At 40.7% G+C, this 17975-nt stretch overlaps 1 protein-coding gene across 17 annotated transcripts in view; it reads left to right on the top strand.

Annotated features, from left to right (window-relative positions):
• The window catches only part of DTNB (dystrobrevin beta), a 144071-nt gene that overhangs the window by 86770 nt on the left and 39326 nt on the right, over window positions 1-17975 (top strand). For 14 of the 17 annotated variants that reach the window (XM_084901429.1, XM_084901431.1, XM_084901443.1 and 11 more), the window contains exons 10-12: window positions 2441-2518; window positions 9891-9980; window positions 13385-13472. In XM_084901429.1, the coding sequence (XP_084757555.1) occupies window positions 2441-2518; window positions 9891-9980; window positions 13385-13472 (256 nt within the window). The remainder of the gene's footprint in view (window positions 1-2440; window positions 2519-9890; window positions 9981-13384; window positions 13473-17975) is intronic. The other 3 variants (XM_084901435.1, XM_084901432.1, XM_084901433.1) reach the window with 1 other exon arrangement.

The following is a 17975-nucleotide window of genomic DNA, read 5'->3' on the forward strand; positions in this document are numbered from 1 at the left end:
GAACCAGATAAAAGTGGACCTTCACCAAAGGCAAATATTGAACATCTGGCGACACATGGAAGTTTTTAAACAGGTTTTGGGTGTCAAAGAAGATCAACAAGACCGATCCGATGAGTGGTGTCAGTTCTGCTTTGTAAGTTTCTGTCTTCACACCTAGAAGCATTGTTTTCAGCGACGCCTTACAGGAACTGTGAAGACTCTTAAAGCATAAGTCATTTTGGTGTATTAATTCCCTTAGACAGCATCTGAGCTGCGGACCTTCACAGTGAATTATGGTTCTAGTGGTAGATATTGTAGTAAAGGTGCCTTTTATGTTTTCAAATGCCTCTTTCATCTTGGGCTGCAAACACATACCCATTTCCTTATCAAATATGCTAGAAGTTCAAAAGGAGTATGAAATTTGGGGCAGTTAGCAAATAGCTCACAGCTTACATTATTGTCTGGTTTTGAATATTAGGAAAGAGGCTTTCATATGTGTGCTATCATTAATAATTGGACATGATATTTGCCAAGAGATAGAGATGATCATTAAAGACTTTGGAGACATCAGATCAAACAAAATGCTACAGATCATGATATTTTATCACATGGATCCCTGTATAAGGAATTAAATTTTTTTCTATTGTCATTTTTTTCTCTGAGAATGTCAGAAAGGAAATTGAATACAGTATCTTCAATACTGGCACGCACTAGGTAACTGCATTAGTTTTGAAAGCAACATGAACATATCCTTATCTTAGTTTGGAAATGGGTTGCTAATAATAGTATATCAGAGAAGCAAAGTCCATTCTATTTCCAAGGACCAGAATGCCTCTGGTGCCCTCAAGAATGAAAAGCTATGATGCTGGATTTGTTTCTTTCATGGGAATTATCTCCTTGTTCCATTTGGACAATTGATTTAAGAGAACCACTGGCAAAAAAAAAAAAAAAAAAAAAGTAAATTTAGGGCTAAAATCAACCCAATCTCTGTGTTCATTTCCATTCTTAACCTAAAACAATTGATTTATTATAACTCAGCAAAGCCAATAGTGTTCATAGACTTGAAAGCGTGGGGACAGAAGGGGATATCTGTTTGGAAGACAGGTAGTGAGATAAGTAATGTGGACGTGAAGTCTAGCCTATAAAGGCATGCTTTAATTCTGCATGTCTGACTGATGGCCCTGTCATACTCAGGCAAGAACGTGTAACAGTGAGCATAGTGCTGTGGCTTAAAAATCAAGAGGCCTAAATCTGTTCCCTGCAAATTACTTTCTATCTTGGATCCTCTTCATTAAATGGGAAATTATTAAAAAGGTTTCCCTACCCAGAAATGAGATTGGTTTTTAAAAAATGAAGTGGATAGGTAGACAGATGCAGAGATCTACCCATCCATTCCTCTTAACCTTTCCTCTCGGTTCTTTAGCTCTACCTGAAAAAATGTCCCTGGAGCCTTTATTAGAAAGTACTGTGAGCCCTAGCCAGCTTGGCTCATTGGATAAAGCATCAGCCTGTGGACTGAAGGGTCCCAGGTTCAAGACCAGCCAAGAGCACATGCCCAGGCTATGGGCTCAATCCCCTGTGGGGGTGTGCAGGAGGCAGCTGATCAATGATTCTCTGTCATCATTGATGTTTCTATCTCCCCCTCTCCCTTCCTCTCTGATACATGTATGTATAAAAGTACTGTCAAATCTGTAAAATAATAAAGGTTCTGGTCCCTTCATATTTACCAAGACTTGCTAAGTGTAACCTCTACAAAAAACATTTTACACAGTTAACTCAGCTCTTAAAGGTAGGAGAAACGAGGTATAGGTACCAAAATACGTAAATATAAGAGAAGGATTTTGCTGCTTCACTTTCCTGTTTCTGATGGACCAATTTCTCTAAAAGAACTTCTTTCCATTTCAGAGAGGAAGTAAGAGATTTCCCACGAGGAATAATTAGCAGTAGCCGTGGCTCCAAAGGCAAGAAGCCCTTTGTGGCTGCACCTGGCGGGGCGGAGCTCCCCGGTGCCTCGCGGCCCCGTGTCCTCTGGCTGCTCTGCGGGAACCTCCGGGGGGAATGTGCTGCAGGCTGGGGTGTTGGTTTGTTTCTGCCCCATGCCCGTGGGTCCCACTGAGCGTATCAGGAATGGTAGTCCGTTCTCTCGCCCTTATCATTCCTTTTTTTTTTTTTTAATATATTTTATTGATTTTTTACAGAGAGGAAAGGAGAGAGATAGAGAGCTAGAAACGTCATGAGAGAGAAACATCGACCAGCTGCCTCTTGCACACCCCCTACCGGGGATGTGCCCGCAACCAAGGTACATGCCCTTGACCGGAATCGAACCTGGGACCTTTCAGTCTGCAGACCGACGCTCTACCGCTGAGCCAAACCGGTTTCGGCTTGCCCTCATCATTCTATCGCTTGTTCCTCCCAGTCATGTTGGCAATTACTAATATAATGTAAATGTCCTTTCTTTCAGCCCTCCTCGCCCCCTGTCCAACATGAATGACACCATGGTCAGCCACATGTCCTCCGGAGCGCCCACTCCCACCAAGAGGTATGTGCCACGGCTTGCGCTTCTGTCGCCACTCAGACTGGGGACAGGCTCTGGCCTGGAAGCGGAGGATTCCACGGGGCAGAGAGGACTGGCTTGCTTTCTCCTCCTTTCCCGGTCTTTTAATATTATTTTTTACATTTTACTTATTTCCCTACTAACTCATACATATAGCAGCTGAAGGAGTCTGCTTTGAATGGTGCCTTGAGGTGGAAACTCTGCATTTGTGACAAGCAGCGAACATAGTGTCAAAACAAAGGAGGCATGTTTGAGATATTTTGTTTTAAACATGAAACAACATTTTGATAATCATGAATTTCAACACTTTTGCACTTGAGTTGAGTGTCAGGCATTCTGTGTCCTGATTAGACTGTGTAAATTAAATTAATCCCTTATTTTTCTCCTAAGTCATTCTGTATATGATTCATAAGCATTTAAGTTGAGCCCTAACCGGTTTGGCTCAGTGGATAGAGCTCTGGCCTGCAGACGGAAGGGTCCCAGGTTCGATTCCGGTCAAGGGCATGTGCTTTGTTTGCAGGCACATCCCCAGTAGGAGGTATGCAGGAGGCAGCTGATGGATGTTTCTCTCTCATCAATGTTTCTAACTCTCTAACCATCTCCCTGCCTCTCTATATAAAATCAATAAAAAAAATACATATAAACAAAAAAAACAAAACACCACCTTCAGTGAATTAAAAAACACACACAAAAACATTTGACTTGAAACGCACGAGTCCCTCTCTTAATCATACAAGCGATTTCCTTTAGGGACCGTCAAGGAACTAGAACTGTGTGTCTCCTCTCTTCTTCTTAATTTTCTCCAGAATTCTCTTAGACAGCACTGAAAAGAATATAAAATGCTTGCTTTCTTTTTGATGTAAGCTGTTCCTTGACCTGAGCAAGGCAGAAACTCCCTCAGGGGCCTAGCCATTAAAGAATTCTTTCTAACCGGCATCACGCAGAAAGGAAACAACAACAACAAAGGCATTCCGACTCACTCCACTCCCTCCCGGAGAAAACCACATGTCCTGATTGCTTTGGAGTAATTCAGCTATAGAAATGTCATCTGGTTAATAATACTTAGACTTAATAATATGCAGCAAGTCCTCGAATAGCATCATTTCATTCAATGTCATTTCCTCATAACATGGATGAAATGCTGTAGGAACTTGTCTTGTTTATATCCGCCAGCCTACAGTAAGATTGGTTTCATTGTGCATCGTTTCCCCACAGTTGCGAGAACCGCACGTTAAGGATTGGCTGTATAACACTTACGATCAGCTACGTTTGTTCCCGTTGGCCACAACTCCTACCTAGAGCAAGCTTTCCCACATCTGTTGTGAAGAATCACCTGGGTCCCTTATTAAAAACACAACTATCTGGGACTACGTCTCAGGACCTCTGGACCAAAGAATCCTGAGATCCCGAGAAGCTACACTTGTAACAAGTATTCCAGGTTATTCTTTCATCAGGGAAGTTTGGAAAATAGCCTTAGGGAGAAGCTAAGTAGGAAGCCCAATGACTACCCAGGAATAGAGGATTTAGGGATTTAATAATCACAGTGACCTGATAACACAGAGTTATTCTCTTGGAGACTCAAGACCAGGTGAGAGTGCTTGCCCACAGTCTTGCTGAAATACTTCTAGCAGGGGAATAGCCAAACCACTTCCTTTGGGCAAAGTTGAATGGTACAGTGTTCTGGACATTCTCTCTCTCTCTCTCTCTCTCTCTCCCTCCCCCCCCCCCTCTCTCCCTCCTTCCCTCCCTCCCTTCTCAGCAAGATGGATGAAAGAGTTCTAATGATTTCCTTTATATCACTGTTAATAGTTAACATTACTGTATCCTCAGACATGTAAGAGGATAGATCTCGTATTATGTGTTCCTACTCCAGTAACAAGGAAAAGAAAGACACAAACCCACAAGGCAACAAGGGGCGGGAGGACGTGTCCAGGGGTCACAAAAGCCACTGGAACGCCACCACCTCTTGCCCTACACCTCTTGCCTATCTCGATCTTCCTTTGCTCCTCCTGCGGCAGCTACTTCTCAATACTGCCGACGCTTCACACACACACCTCCATAGCATTGTCACCTGTAGGGCTGTGTGTCCCCCGTGGATGAGAAAACTCCAAGGATTGTATGACAGCCCATCCTGTGTGTATGTGATGGGTTACAACATTAAGAACAGATGACAGTAATCCTGGGAAGGAGAAATAATAGCGGTTGTTGGCAGACCACTGTTTTGCTACCCAGCACACAGGTGTGTGCAAAAGTGTATCCATGCCACATACCCACATCCACACTCCTATTTCTGGAGTTTTCCCTCTTCACATAATAGAGCTTTCCATGTACATCTGCAAAAGCGCGCACGCCTTTCCCCGGGATCTTAGCGCCTCCTGTAGACAGCAGGGACCCAGAAACCTGGGCTATGTCCGCGCGTCCAGATCAGGTCTAGGTGTGTCTTCCTTTGATTCATTAACCTTTCCTAACCGTGGATTGAATGGTACATTCTAAGCACCCAAACCTCCACTGTACAAAAGTGGAAATCTGAAAATAGGATAATTGTAATTTAAAGAAGAGGGGAAGTGGAATCAACAGAAATAGCACGTTAAGCCACACAGTTGCCTGTGTTTCTTCTTGGAATGCCACCGAAATGACAGCCAAGACTCTTTAAAGCAAAAACCCACAAGAACAAAGAACAAACAAATGAGGAGACTATCGCAGCTACATTTTGGAACCAGAGAAGCAGATGGCCGAGTGGTCACCGATTTTACAAACTGGAAAAATCGAAAGCCTGAGCGGACGATGAGGGGAGCCCGGAAGAGTGCATTCTGGGGATTAGGCTCCAAGAGGGGACGAGAGGGCCGGCTGGTTGTTTGTCTCAGAGCCTCAGGTTGTCTCCATGACGGGGCAGCCACCCCACACCACCCTGCCAAAGCGTTGAGGTTTATGTTTGGAGTTTCTGGAACAGTGCGACTCCCATAAAAACCCTCGATGTCTTAATTAGCCCCCCCTTGGTGGGCTGAGGCAGTAGACTTTCAGACAACCTCTCGCCCTTGCAACATCACACTGAAGACTTAAGGAGATCACTGCTACACCCTAGAGTAGAGTTCCTCGGGAACTCTAGTTGTAAGAGGCACAAGAACTAAGTCCCAGGATCCTAGGGATGGTAGTTATTCCAAATTCAAAACTCTCAAGGAAAGTTCAGTGTGGTCCGTCTTGGATCATGTTACCTACCCAAGGGTTTTCCAGAATCGGTGGGGGTCAGTTCTCCAAAAGAAGGAGTCTGCTGTCCCCTGGGGAAGGTAGATGTACTGAGGCACATAGCTGTAGGCTTCTTTTTTTAATCATTTCTGGGGGGGAAAGTGTATGTGTCAGTATATTATGTCATATCATATCTCCGTTTGCACAGGCTTAAGTCAAGAGACCCTTTTTTCCCCCACCTCATTGCCATTTCTCTCAAGGGTTAAGTCATGCTTTCTATTCCGTTTGGTTTATGAAGATGTATTGCATTGGGACATGATACCATCTTTGGGTGGGAACAGGTAAATATTAGAGTCTCTAACTCTGAATAGTTACCAATTGCTTTGAATCTTAAGAAAAGGCGAGATATTATCAGTTAGAGCTTTTTTTCTACTTACATTCTTTACAAGAAGGAAAAGCAGTTTTTAAAGGCCAGAAGATCTCACAGTAAAAAAATATTACTTCTAAGCTGTAGAAACATGACCAAATTAAGAGCTGAGTTGCGCTGTAATCGTATTAAAACGGCTTTCTGACTGGGTGCCAGGTAAAGAGTTTATCTTGTTATCTGTGAATACTGTAACGTGACAGAAGCCACAATCTGCGGTATTTTTAGGCTGAGAACAAAAGAGGTGCCGGGGAAGCCGAGAAAGGGGGCAAAACAAAATCAGTCGAGCCAGAAGCTGGCCATTTGTGGAGTCAGGCCGCTGATTCTCTTCCTTCCTGTGAAATCAGGAAGCAGAGTTTGGTTGAAAAAGCACAGTCACGAGGGTTCAGCCTGGTCATGAAACAGCTAGCTTGTATGAATTTGTGAAATTCTCTCCAGGGCAACACAGGCATTGTTTTCCTCAGTCTTTTTTTTTGAAAGACAGAAAGGCAGAGTAATTGAAAATTAACACATAATCTTATGGACCTGCAGGGTCCTCAGTGCTGGCAGATTTCCAAAGCCCATCTGATAGCCCGGGCATGCCTCCAATTTTTAACTGCTCAGGGTTGAGATTAAATTCCATTTCCATTCAAGCATTTAAGGTAAATCCTTCAGCAGTTCTAACTCGGGTTAGTACAAACAAAAACCTTGTGCATATACACATCTATATTATACATACAGTGTATATATGTGTGTGTGTGTGTGTGTGTGTGTGTGTGTATTTTAATATTTTATTAAAAAAGAAAAGAGTTTGAATTCAAATAGTTTTAAGTAGACCAATTACAAATGAGTTACTACAAAGAGAACTTCCACTCGGGTCATGGTGGAGCCAGAAGCTAGGTGCATTGTGTTGGGACATGATACCATCTTTGGGTGGGAACAGGTAAATATTAGAGTCACTAACTCTGAATCGTTACCAATTGCTATGAATCTTAAGAAAAGGCGAGATATGATCAGTTTGACTCTTCCACTGTAAACTTCCACTGAAAACAGGTCTGAACATAACAACGTTTTTCAGAAATTAGACAGTAAATAATAAAGCAGGGCTGATCTCTGAGGGATGAGAAGCAAATGAGATCGCTGTGATTGTCCAGGCCTCCAGCTGAGAGGTATTTGCCCAGCTCCAGTGCAGGGTGCAAGCAGAGCTGACTGAAATAAAGAATAATATACAGAGATCCAACAGCAGACTAGAGGATCGCGAGAATCAAGTCAAAGATTTGAAATACAAAGAAGCAAAAAACACTCAATCGGAAAAGCAAAAGGAAAAAAGAATCCAAAAAATAGTGTAAGAAGCCTTTGGGACAACTTCAAGCGTACCAACATCAGAATTATGGGGGTGCCAGAGGAAGAGAGAGAGCAAGATATTGAAAATCTATTTGAAGAAATAAAGACAGAAAACTTCCCCTACCTGGTGAAAGAAATAGACTTACAAGTCCAGAAAGTGCACAAAACTTCAAACAAAAGGAATCCAAAGAGGATTATTCCAAGACACAACATAATTAAAATGCCAAGAGCAAAAGACAAAGAGAGAATATTAAAAGCAACAAGAGAAAAACAGTTACCTACAAGGGAGTACCCATATGATTGTCAGCTGCTTTCTCAACAGAAACTATGCAGGCCAGATGGAAGTGGCAAGAAATATTCAAAGTGATGAATAGCAAAAACCTACAACCAAGATTACTCTACCCAGCAAGGCTATCATTCAGAATTAAAGATCAGATAAAGAACTTCACATATAAGAAAAAGCTAAAGGAGTTCATCACCACCAAACCAATATTATATGAAATGCTGAAGGGTGTTCTTTAAGAAGAGGAAGAAGAAAAAAGGTCAAGACAAAAGTTATGAACGACAAAGCAACAACAAATACAACATATCAACAAGTGAATCTAAAAATCAAGTGAATAAAAAGTCTGATGAACAAAACAAACTGGTGAATATAATAGAATCAGGAGCATAGAAAGGGAGTAAACTGACAGTTCTCAGGGTGAAAAGGGTGTGGGAAGAGACTGGACAAAAATCATATGCCTATGGATGAAGACAGTGGTGGGGGATTAAGGGAAGGGGGAATGGGAACTGGGTGGAGGCGAGCTATGGGGGAGAGAGGGGGTGGGGGAAGAGGAACAACTGTAAAAATATGAACAATAAAGATTTATTAGAAAAAAATACCAACCATTTGTTATACCTTTCCTGAATGAACAGTATTTCAAGTCAAACAAATAGAGGAAAGTTGTACTGTAAATGCAGAAAGTTGTACCATAAATTCATTATTTTTATATGACTAGATTCATATAAAAATAATGAATCTAGTCAAGAACATCAGTAAATGCTAAAACCATTAGGTGAAAAGTTGATGTGGGACTTTGTAATGGAAAGATATAACCAATAACATCTGTGTCCACTGATCAGTACTTATAATCCGTTAAGTGTCTCCTATTTGATGTATACATATACTGTGTTACCTATGATGGATTCTAGCCCCTTTTCAAAGAACAATGCAAAAGCAAAAACTTTAATCAAGCATTTAGATCTAACTAACGGCTATAAAGAAACAAATTAAACGACCCTACGGGAAACAATCAGTTAAATCCTGTGATTGTGATCACAGGAGGGTATGCTACAAGATAACCTGTTTTTCTCACAAATAAATGACATGGCAGAAGGGGAAAGCTTAAAAACAGAAACCAACCAAATGCAAGATTTGTGGACTTTGTTTGGATCTTGATTTAAAAAAAAAAAAAATGATTTTTTAAAAAAAAAAAGATTGAGGTAATTTTCAGATGAACTGAGTTATTACAACATTTTTGTTAATTTTTCAGGTATGATATGACATTGAGGTTATGTAAATTATTTCCAAAAAAATAAATTGTCTGGGATTTGCTATAACCATTTCTTCCTGCAAATATAAATATTGTGTATATATATATATATATTAGGGGAAGAAAAAATAGATCAAATAAGTAGGAAAGTGCTGATTTTTGTTGAAGTTTAGTGATGAGTACACGAAGTATAGTCATTAGAATACTCTGTTTTACACATACTTAAACATTTCCATAATAAAAAGTATTGTTTGTTTGTTTGTTTGTTTGTTTTTAAGAAAGGATGTTCAAAGACCTTGCATGTATCTACAAGATAGGGCCTCACTCAGAATGTATAGTGTAGTCTTACAATGAGATACAATTCTAACAAGTTGGTTTAAGTACCAGTTATATGGGAGAAAACAGAATGATGCTAAAGACACTATCCTTATAGAAATAAAAAGGTTTAACTGGGATCATTAGGTAACATTGAAAACTTACAGGTAGACAAAAGCTATAAAAGCATTCGGGGCCACTAGGTAGTGTTAAGTAGACCCACTGTGCCTGTTTTCCTGGTAGCGGGCATTCCCCTTAAGGTGCATCCATCGTGCCCAGAACCTGGACAAGACGGTGCCCCGGGCTCCTGGGAGACCCTCCTTGGTTTCTTTTCTCAGGGGCTGTAGTGTCCATTGGCCAAAGCTGTCTCCTGAGGGACTGCTTTTGTTCAAAGGATCTGTGTAGATATAGTCCCAAGTTCTAACACCATATTCCATTATGCATTGCAATTTTTTATTTTCCTTATCTTGATTTATTATTTTTCTAGATTTCTTTGACGTTTGCCCATTTTAATTCATTTTCGTTTCTCGCTGTGTCTGTGTTTGTGTCGCGCTTGCTGTCTTTGCCCCGTTGTTCCCAGGTTACAGTATAGCCAGGACACACCCAGCCCCTTGGCCGATGAGCATGCGCTGATAGCCTCCTATGTGGCCCGTCTTCAGCACTGTGCACGGTCAGTGGTAGGGCGGCAGCAGGCGGGTGTCCACGGGCTGAGCAAAGGGAGGGAGAGCTGTGGAACCTGGGGTCGTCAGCGAGAAAAAAGCTCTGCGAGTGGGGGTTTTCTGGAGAAGCTGCCAGCTATGTAGGGCAGAGTTTAGGTAATTTCCAAAGCCTTCTTTGAAAGAAGAGGGAGCCTTGCCACGCGTAGGTACCTACCTAGCCGTAGAGTCAGAAATTCCCCTTGAAAGTGCAACTCACCTCCTTCAGGTTCTATTATACGTAGAGAGTGTATGAACCTCAGAGATGGGCAGACCCAAGGTGTACACTCACAGGGGTGTTGGATGCAACCTCTTTCTGTTCATTCTCGTCTAGACAATGAGATCTTTCTGTTGATATTCAAAGTGTAGGGTTGATCATCCCCCAGACATCTCACGTTGTCTAATCTTTCATACCATCACCCTGTTACAGCTTTACATGTTACGTCGTCACCTCTTCCCCAAGATCTATCATTGTTGATTATTTAAACCACTGGTTTTCAACAGTGGTATTAGGTCATTGACGCCTAAGGGACTTTATTCAAATGTCTCCTCATATCATAATAATTATTTATACTATAGTAGCTCCACCTACCCCTTTCCCTGAAAACTACTCTGGTAGTGACCCTGTGTTAATTCGGAAATAGGACTATCCCTCCAGATTCAGGGTTAGGATGGAAGAACGTTGGATAGCCACTGACTACAGCAGAGTTCACCTTTTGAAAGAATTAATAGCAAATAAAGTGCTGTCACATTCAGGCAGACCCGACCCATGCCCACACCCACCAGCACGCTGCAATGAGAATGCAGGACAAATGGAAATAACCTAAAGCCATTCTAGCCACTCTACGTGGCAGCAAAGAGGAGCCTCTGTGCCAGACAACTCGAGATTTTTATTCTCAGAGAAAATAAAACCCATGAGTTAAAAACTAAACACTTGAGAGAGGCTGGACCTTACCTTTTGATCTTCGTTTTGCCTATAGCATGCCATGGTTCCAGGGGAAGGTCATTTTTATTTCCCATGATAACAGAAACCTAACAATAATGAGAAAAACATGTTAAAAGGACTCCTTTTAATATTATATTATTATACTTTATACCCATTATACTTTATACTATTCCCCATAGTTTTTTCTGTATGACTAAATGGCATTGCTATCTTTGGCATTTACTGTCTCTAAAGCCTTAAAGAGACTGTAGGGTTCTCCTGCTTCCCATTATGTGTGATAGACTTGTCCTAGGGGAGAGAAGGAAGGCCTGACCTGTGAGCATTGTATCCCAGAGTCTTCTCATCCCACAGAGGATTCCTGTGTGCTCTGTCCCAGCCCCTGGGTCTGTAGGAATCGAGTTGTCTCACCATGGCAGGATAGCTCACTGGAAGCCAGTCAGGGCCGGTGATTAAACGTTTCCATGGTGCAAGTAGCAACAGCATGTTGGACAGCGTCTGCCACCTGATATCCCAGCCCGAGAAGTTTTATGGTAGGTGTAGTCAAGGTCCTCAAGTCTTTGGCTTAGCGATAAGGCTCCCTCCCTGCTCAAGAATTGGTGGCCGGGAACTCTGGGAGAACATGAAGATTGGGTGAGTATTACATCTCTTCTTGACTTCCAGTCTGAGGAACTGAGCTTCCTACTTCCATGAAGAAATGAGAAATTCCGTGGCTAGTTCTGAAAATGAAAGTCAGTTCAAGCAGAAGAATAGGGAATCTTTCTAGTTTTTCTTGACCTTAAAGCCTCTCATTAATGCAACGTTCTAGTTTCTGGTTGGAAAACAAAGCTAATGAAAGCAACCATGTGGTCTGCACTTGGGGATAAATGACTAACCAGTTTAGCCTTCCCTGGGAGATGGAAAGGAACGGAGAAGGAACTCTTTTGCACAGAGGAACCTATTGTGTCCTCTGCCAGACTTCTTAGGCTGCCAGTCCCTCCATAATATTATCTACTTTACTGTTAAATGTTCATTTCTGGTTTTTTGTGTGTGTTTTTAAGATAAAGATAGTTCTTTTTTTCTTTCTTTCTTTTTTTTTTCTTCAGACATACACCTTTAAGGCACAAATATATTTCAGCCCAGACTTTGCAGCCTTGACAGTAACCTATTAATGTCAACTGGTGGTAGCATGTTCTTATTATAAGATCATCTCTTGAGAGGATGATTACATGTGCTGGAAACTGACATTTGCACACCTAAAATTATAAAGTGTTCAGAAGTGTCATAGGCACATTTAAAAAATATTCATTCTAGAGGGAAAGACTAAACTTAAAGGATTAGCCACAGAGATAGAAATATAGAAAAGTGAAGGAAAAAAATCTAGGAAAAATATAGCTGATTGTGTATGTGAAAAGGCCAGATGGATCTTTGTTAATTTAATTTCACCTTTTCCAGATTCCTCTCGATAACTATAACAAGATTTGATGAGTGTTAAACTCATGTCTTTAAATTTTTTCATATTCCTTACCATATTGCTTAATTCCAACCAAGGGCTTTCAGAACTCCACGAACCTAGGGCCAAAGTAAAAGCAAGCCACAACGGCCATCTCTGGTCGGTCATCATCATCTCTGCTGTCTTCCATGTTTTGTCAGACTTAAAGAGCATTCTATAGCCACGGTCCTTATTAATCTAGGAGTGCCCTGCTATGAACAAAGGACAGTGGATGTCACATGCTGAGTAATGGAGGCACTAGTTCATCTAAAGTCCATTGCATCACATAGAGCTGGCGTCCTACACAAGAACCCTTCTTTATCCAGGTGTAGCATTACCTGATATCCCACCTAAGTGGGTCTTTAAATTTTTATCGTGCTGGAACTCTTGTTAAAGAATAATGGAACTAAATTACTTCACTCTAAGATGGGGCTATATTTGTGGGACAAGCTTGGTAAAAAGAAAAAGAGGCATTGAAAGAATATGTTTGATACCATGTGATCTCCACATTTACTGTAAACTGGGCCTGCCCAAGCCAATATTAGTTTTAATTTTTCTAGGCCCTGTTTTTCATGATGCTTGGTCATTTTTAATTCAAGACCTATGTCTAAAAGTCATGAGTTCTTAAAACATTTTGATTAGAAACCCCCCTCTCAGACTTTTGAAATGCCCTGTCTTTTCTCAGGCCTTGTATTAAAAAAGGCATCCCTTCTGGTGGTGTAAGAGGGTTGGTTGGATGTGCTGCTGAAGAGAAATGACACATGTGGCCTTATTTCTCTAAATCCCCTTGGTGTCAAAAGACCAATGGTATCTATGGCCCAGGCCTCTGTTTCTTTTGTTACCATTCTTTTTTTCTTTTCTTCTTTTTTTCTTTTTTATAAGCTTATCTCCCATCTGTCTTTCTAAGAGGAGTAAGTATAGGGGATGTTTAATAGACACTTGTTGAATTTTTATCTCCTTGGCAGTGTCCTGGACAGTCCCGGCCGACTGGATGAGGAACACCGGCTAATAGCTCGCTATGCTGCCCGGCTGGCTGCAGAGGCAGGGAACGTGGTGAGTGATCAGAGGATTCCCGTAGATAGCAAAAGTTAGCATTGCTTTAATATACAAGTGGTGGGGGGACAGTAAACATGAAACTCGGGAGAGCAAGAATCTCAGGGACAGGAGAGGAATGGGTTTAGAGAGGGAATTACAGTGACTCTAATTTTATCTATAATATTCCATTTCTTTAAAAAAATGAATTGAGAACAGAAAATCAAAGTGTCGATATGGTTCTTAAAAAGATCAATAAAATTAATAAATCCCTAAAAATCATCGAGAGAAAAAAAAACACAAATTACCAATATCACAAATGTAAAAGAGACATCACTGCAGATCCTACAGCCATTATAGGATGCTAAAGGAATATTATGAGCAACTTTTTGCCAATGAATTTGATAGCCTAGGTGAAATAGGCAAAATCCTTGAAAGATAAATTAACAAAACTGACATAAAAATAAATAGAAAATCTAGATATTCTTAAACCTGTTAAAGAAATTGTATTGATAACTGACTTCTCATAAGGAAAACTTTAAGCTCCAATGGCTTAACTGTTAAATATTATCATATTTTTAAAGAAGAAATTCTAGCAATCTGACATAAAGCTGGCATACTACATGAGAACCCTATTTTCTAATAGAAATAGGGGGAAAAGGAACACTTCCAAGTCATTTCATCAGGCCCCTATAAACTGATACCAAAAGAATACAAGGTAATCACAAGCAAAGAAAATTGATGATCATATTCAATTATGAACATGGATAAAATAAATCCTTAACAAAATATTAGCAAATTGAATCCAGCAATATGCAAACAGGATAATACTCCATGATCAAGTGAGATTTGTTTTAGGAATACTAATGTATTTAATATACAAAGGCAACTATATTAGAAAATTATAAGGTTACATTCAATAGATGCATAAAAAGCATGTAACAAAATATAATACCCATTTATGCTAAGACTCAGTACACAAGAAATAGAAGAAACTTTCTCAATCTGATAAAGAATATCTACAAAAAAAATACACAGCTAATATTACACTTAAAGGTTAAATTTTGGAATATGTTCCCTACCTAATACTCAGAACAAAACAAAGATGTCCGCTTTCACCACCCCTATTGAGAGTCATACCAGAGGGCCTAGCCAGTGCAACATCACAAGAAAAGGGCAGAAATACCAGAAAGGAAGAAGTAAAACCGTTATTATTTGCAGATGACATGACTATATAGAAAGTTCTAAGGAATCTACAAAAACAATACTAGAATAAATTGTGACTTTATAGCAATGTTGCAAGATATACAAAGTCAATATAAAAATGTTGATTATTTCTATCTACTTGCAGTGAACATTTAGACAATTTGATTTAGGAAAAAGATCATTTACTATAACATTAAAGAACATCAAATACAAGCCAAGAGTGAGATGAAAGGAGGAAGGAATGATCTGAAGCCAAAATGACAGACTATGTAAGCATTGTCCACGTACAGGAAATGCAATGTATGCATACGGAGTGTCTCAACATGTGTAAAGGCCTTGAGGTTAGAGACTTCACAGAGAACAATACTGGAGTGAAATTAGGCTGGGCAGGCAGGCCAGCTCTCCCAGAACCGTATTCTGGAAACACAGTATATTAATTACAGAAATGTGTACCAACTTATATTTACCTTGCCTAAGAAGGTAGAGTTATGAAAGTTGCCAATGGAGAGTTTTGCTTTGTTTTTCCTCCTCAAAAAGTAACTTATTCCTTTGGGTTTGTTTAAAATTCAAAATATTTTCTTTGAAAAATCTGATATTAGGTACTGCCTCAGACTCTTAACATTACAGCTCTAAAGGTTAGTGAAATAGAACAGAATAGGGAAAAAAGCAAAATTCTGTTTCATCGGTTAAACCTTACGCATACACTCAATCAGTCACAACTTTCCAAGCTATTTTAGCAATTAAAATTTATACATAAAATCAATTGAATTTGTTGAGAGGGAGAGCAGTTCTGGTTGAATTTTTAAAATTAAGTCTATTTAATGCCATTCTATCGTCTGGTTGACTTTACATAGTATTTTTTTTTTTTTATGCTGTAAATTAAAACTCCGAAGCCATTTGACCCTCACAAGGAGATTGCAGTTCTCCTTCAGTGCAAACAAGATAAGTCTGTTTGCACCTGACAGTTTCTGATACCAGTCCTCACTCGTGTGAAAATGAGGATTGTTCGAATGGGCTTGAGACGAAATACTGATAGGGTCCCTTTCATCTTCAGTGTGTTTTTCAAAGGGTAGCTGTCTTACAAATATTGGACTCTCAGCCAGGATTCTTCTTGACTAGACTTCTGTTAAATAGACTCCTAATCTGCTAATCTCCCCCTGATACAGGTGCTTTGCATAAAGTGGGTGTAGCGCTCAGAAGAATTTATTTATAGCCTGCCAGATAGGCTTTGTATTGACTTTGTTTTGTTTTGTTTTGTTTTCTTCAAAAACCTTCTTCCATAAAGAAAGACCATTATATCATGTGAGCAGTCGGCATTACACCCCGGGAGTGCCTCAGCATCGAGCCCTCCTGGCTCCCCGGGTGGCTCACCTGGCCACTGACACCTCTTCATGCTCGCCCTGGAATAAAGAAATGCTAGCTCCCTTAGACCAGCCAGGAGAACTAATTTATGTTTCTGAAGTGCCTAAACACCTTTAAAAAACAAAACTACGGTGTGTGGTAAATCATAATAATAATAACGGCACATTCTTTTTTTTAAATATTTTTATTGATTTTTCACAGAGAGGAAGGGAGAGGGATAGAGAGCTAGAAACCCCGATGAGAGAGCCACATTGACCGGCTGCCTCCTGCACCCACCCCACCAGGGATGTGCCCACAACCAATGTACATGCCCTTGATCGGAATCAAACCTGGGACCTTTCAGTCTGCAGACCAACGCTCTGTCCACTGAGCCAAACCAGTTTCAGCAATAACTGCACATTCTTAACGTTTTATCACAAATGTCATCAGCGTTAGATATAATGAGGTGTTTTGGGTTTGCTTTGAAAGTCATTTTTCTTTATGAAAAAATGAAACACTCATAAAGGAGCACTTGGGAGAACGGTGAAAGGAAGGGGAAATAGCGTAGTTTCATGCCACCAAACTTGAACACGTTTTTGAGAAGTTTTTTTTTCAGATGACCCATTCTGGCCCTTACAGCCTCATCATGTGTCGGCATGCGCCATGCCGGAAGTCTCCCCACAGCTGCTCAGAGTGAAAGACCCATGGTATCCATGTGGTATCTTGCACATATTTAATGACTCAAAATGCCCCATAAAAAATAGTTGTAAAGCCTGGCTACATATTATAATTGTGTAAAGCATTAAAAAATATATAGATCCTTGACTTTGCCACAGACCTACTGAATCAGAATCTCTGGGTTTGGGGGATCTCTTGATTTGTATGTTAAAAAAAAGAAAAAGACCCGAAACCGGTTTGGCTCAGTGGTAGAGCGTCGGTCTGCGGACTGAAAGGTCCCAGGTTCGATTCTGGTCAAGGGCATGTACATTGGTTGCGGGCACATTCCCAGTAGGGGGTGTGCAAGAGGCAGCTGGTCGATGTTTCTCTCTCATCGACGTTTCTGCCTCTCTATATCTCTCCCTTCCTCTCTGTGAAAAATCAATAAAATATATTTTAAAAAGAAAAAGAAAAAGAAAAAAATTTCCCATCTTCTTATTCACAGCTAGCTTTGTCACCACTACCCTAAAAAGCGTTATTGGGTTTTTGAGAGACAAGAGAGAGATTAATAATCCACATCCCTCCAGTCAGTCTAAGTGGGGTTGGGACGATGGCAGGACCTCCCCTGGGATACAGGAAGTCTGGTTAATAGCAGGCGCATCTCTTTGGGACTCAGCCTGGCCCGTCTTATTTTTAGGAGCTGCAGACACGCATGTCACCAGATTGCAGTTTGCTGACTGTCGGCCTGCCTTGGTTGTATAACGTTTGTCCGGTTTTAGTCACAGGCGTCTTGTTTCTGATCCTGTGTGTTTCCAGAGGTTTCTCCATCTCATTAAAGATGGTGGAGCTCTGGGAGATGACCTAAACCTAAGAGAAAGCTAGTGTAACAAAGCAAGTGATCCTCTTCGCTGTCTTTTTTTGTAAATACTCCCACTTTATAGACAGGAAAATATGGTATAGTCAAACAAAATAGCTCAGGGTGTGCATGGCAAGGAAGTAGCAAAACCTAGGATTCCTAACTTAGTCTGCCTACTTCCATTCTTCCCCCACTTCCGTAAATTCTCCATCTGGTAGCCAAAGCAGTGTTGTCTGTCATAAACTTTTATTATAGAACAGGTTTAGATTTACAGGAAAATTGTGAAGCTAGTCCTGAGGGTTTCCCTATAGCCTACACTCAGTTTCCCCGTTACTAACATCTCACCTTAGTCTGGAATGTTGGTTGTAATTACTGAGCCAGTAGTGATCTGTTATTATTGACGAAAGGCCGTACTTTGTGTAGGCCCTGTCAGTTTTTTACCTAATGCCTGTTCCAGGGTCTCA

The sequence above is a fragment of the Pipistrellus hanaki genome, assembly GCF_964339955.1.
Source record: "Pipistrellus hanaki genome assembly, chromosome: 12".
In the NCBI taxonomy this organism is placed as follows: Eukaryota; Metazoa; Chordata; class Mammalia; order Chiroptera; family Vespertilionidae; genus Pipistrellus; species Pipistrellus hanaki.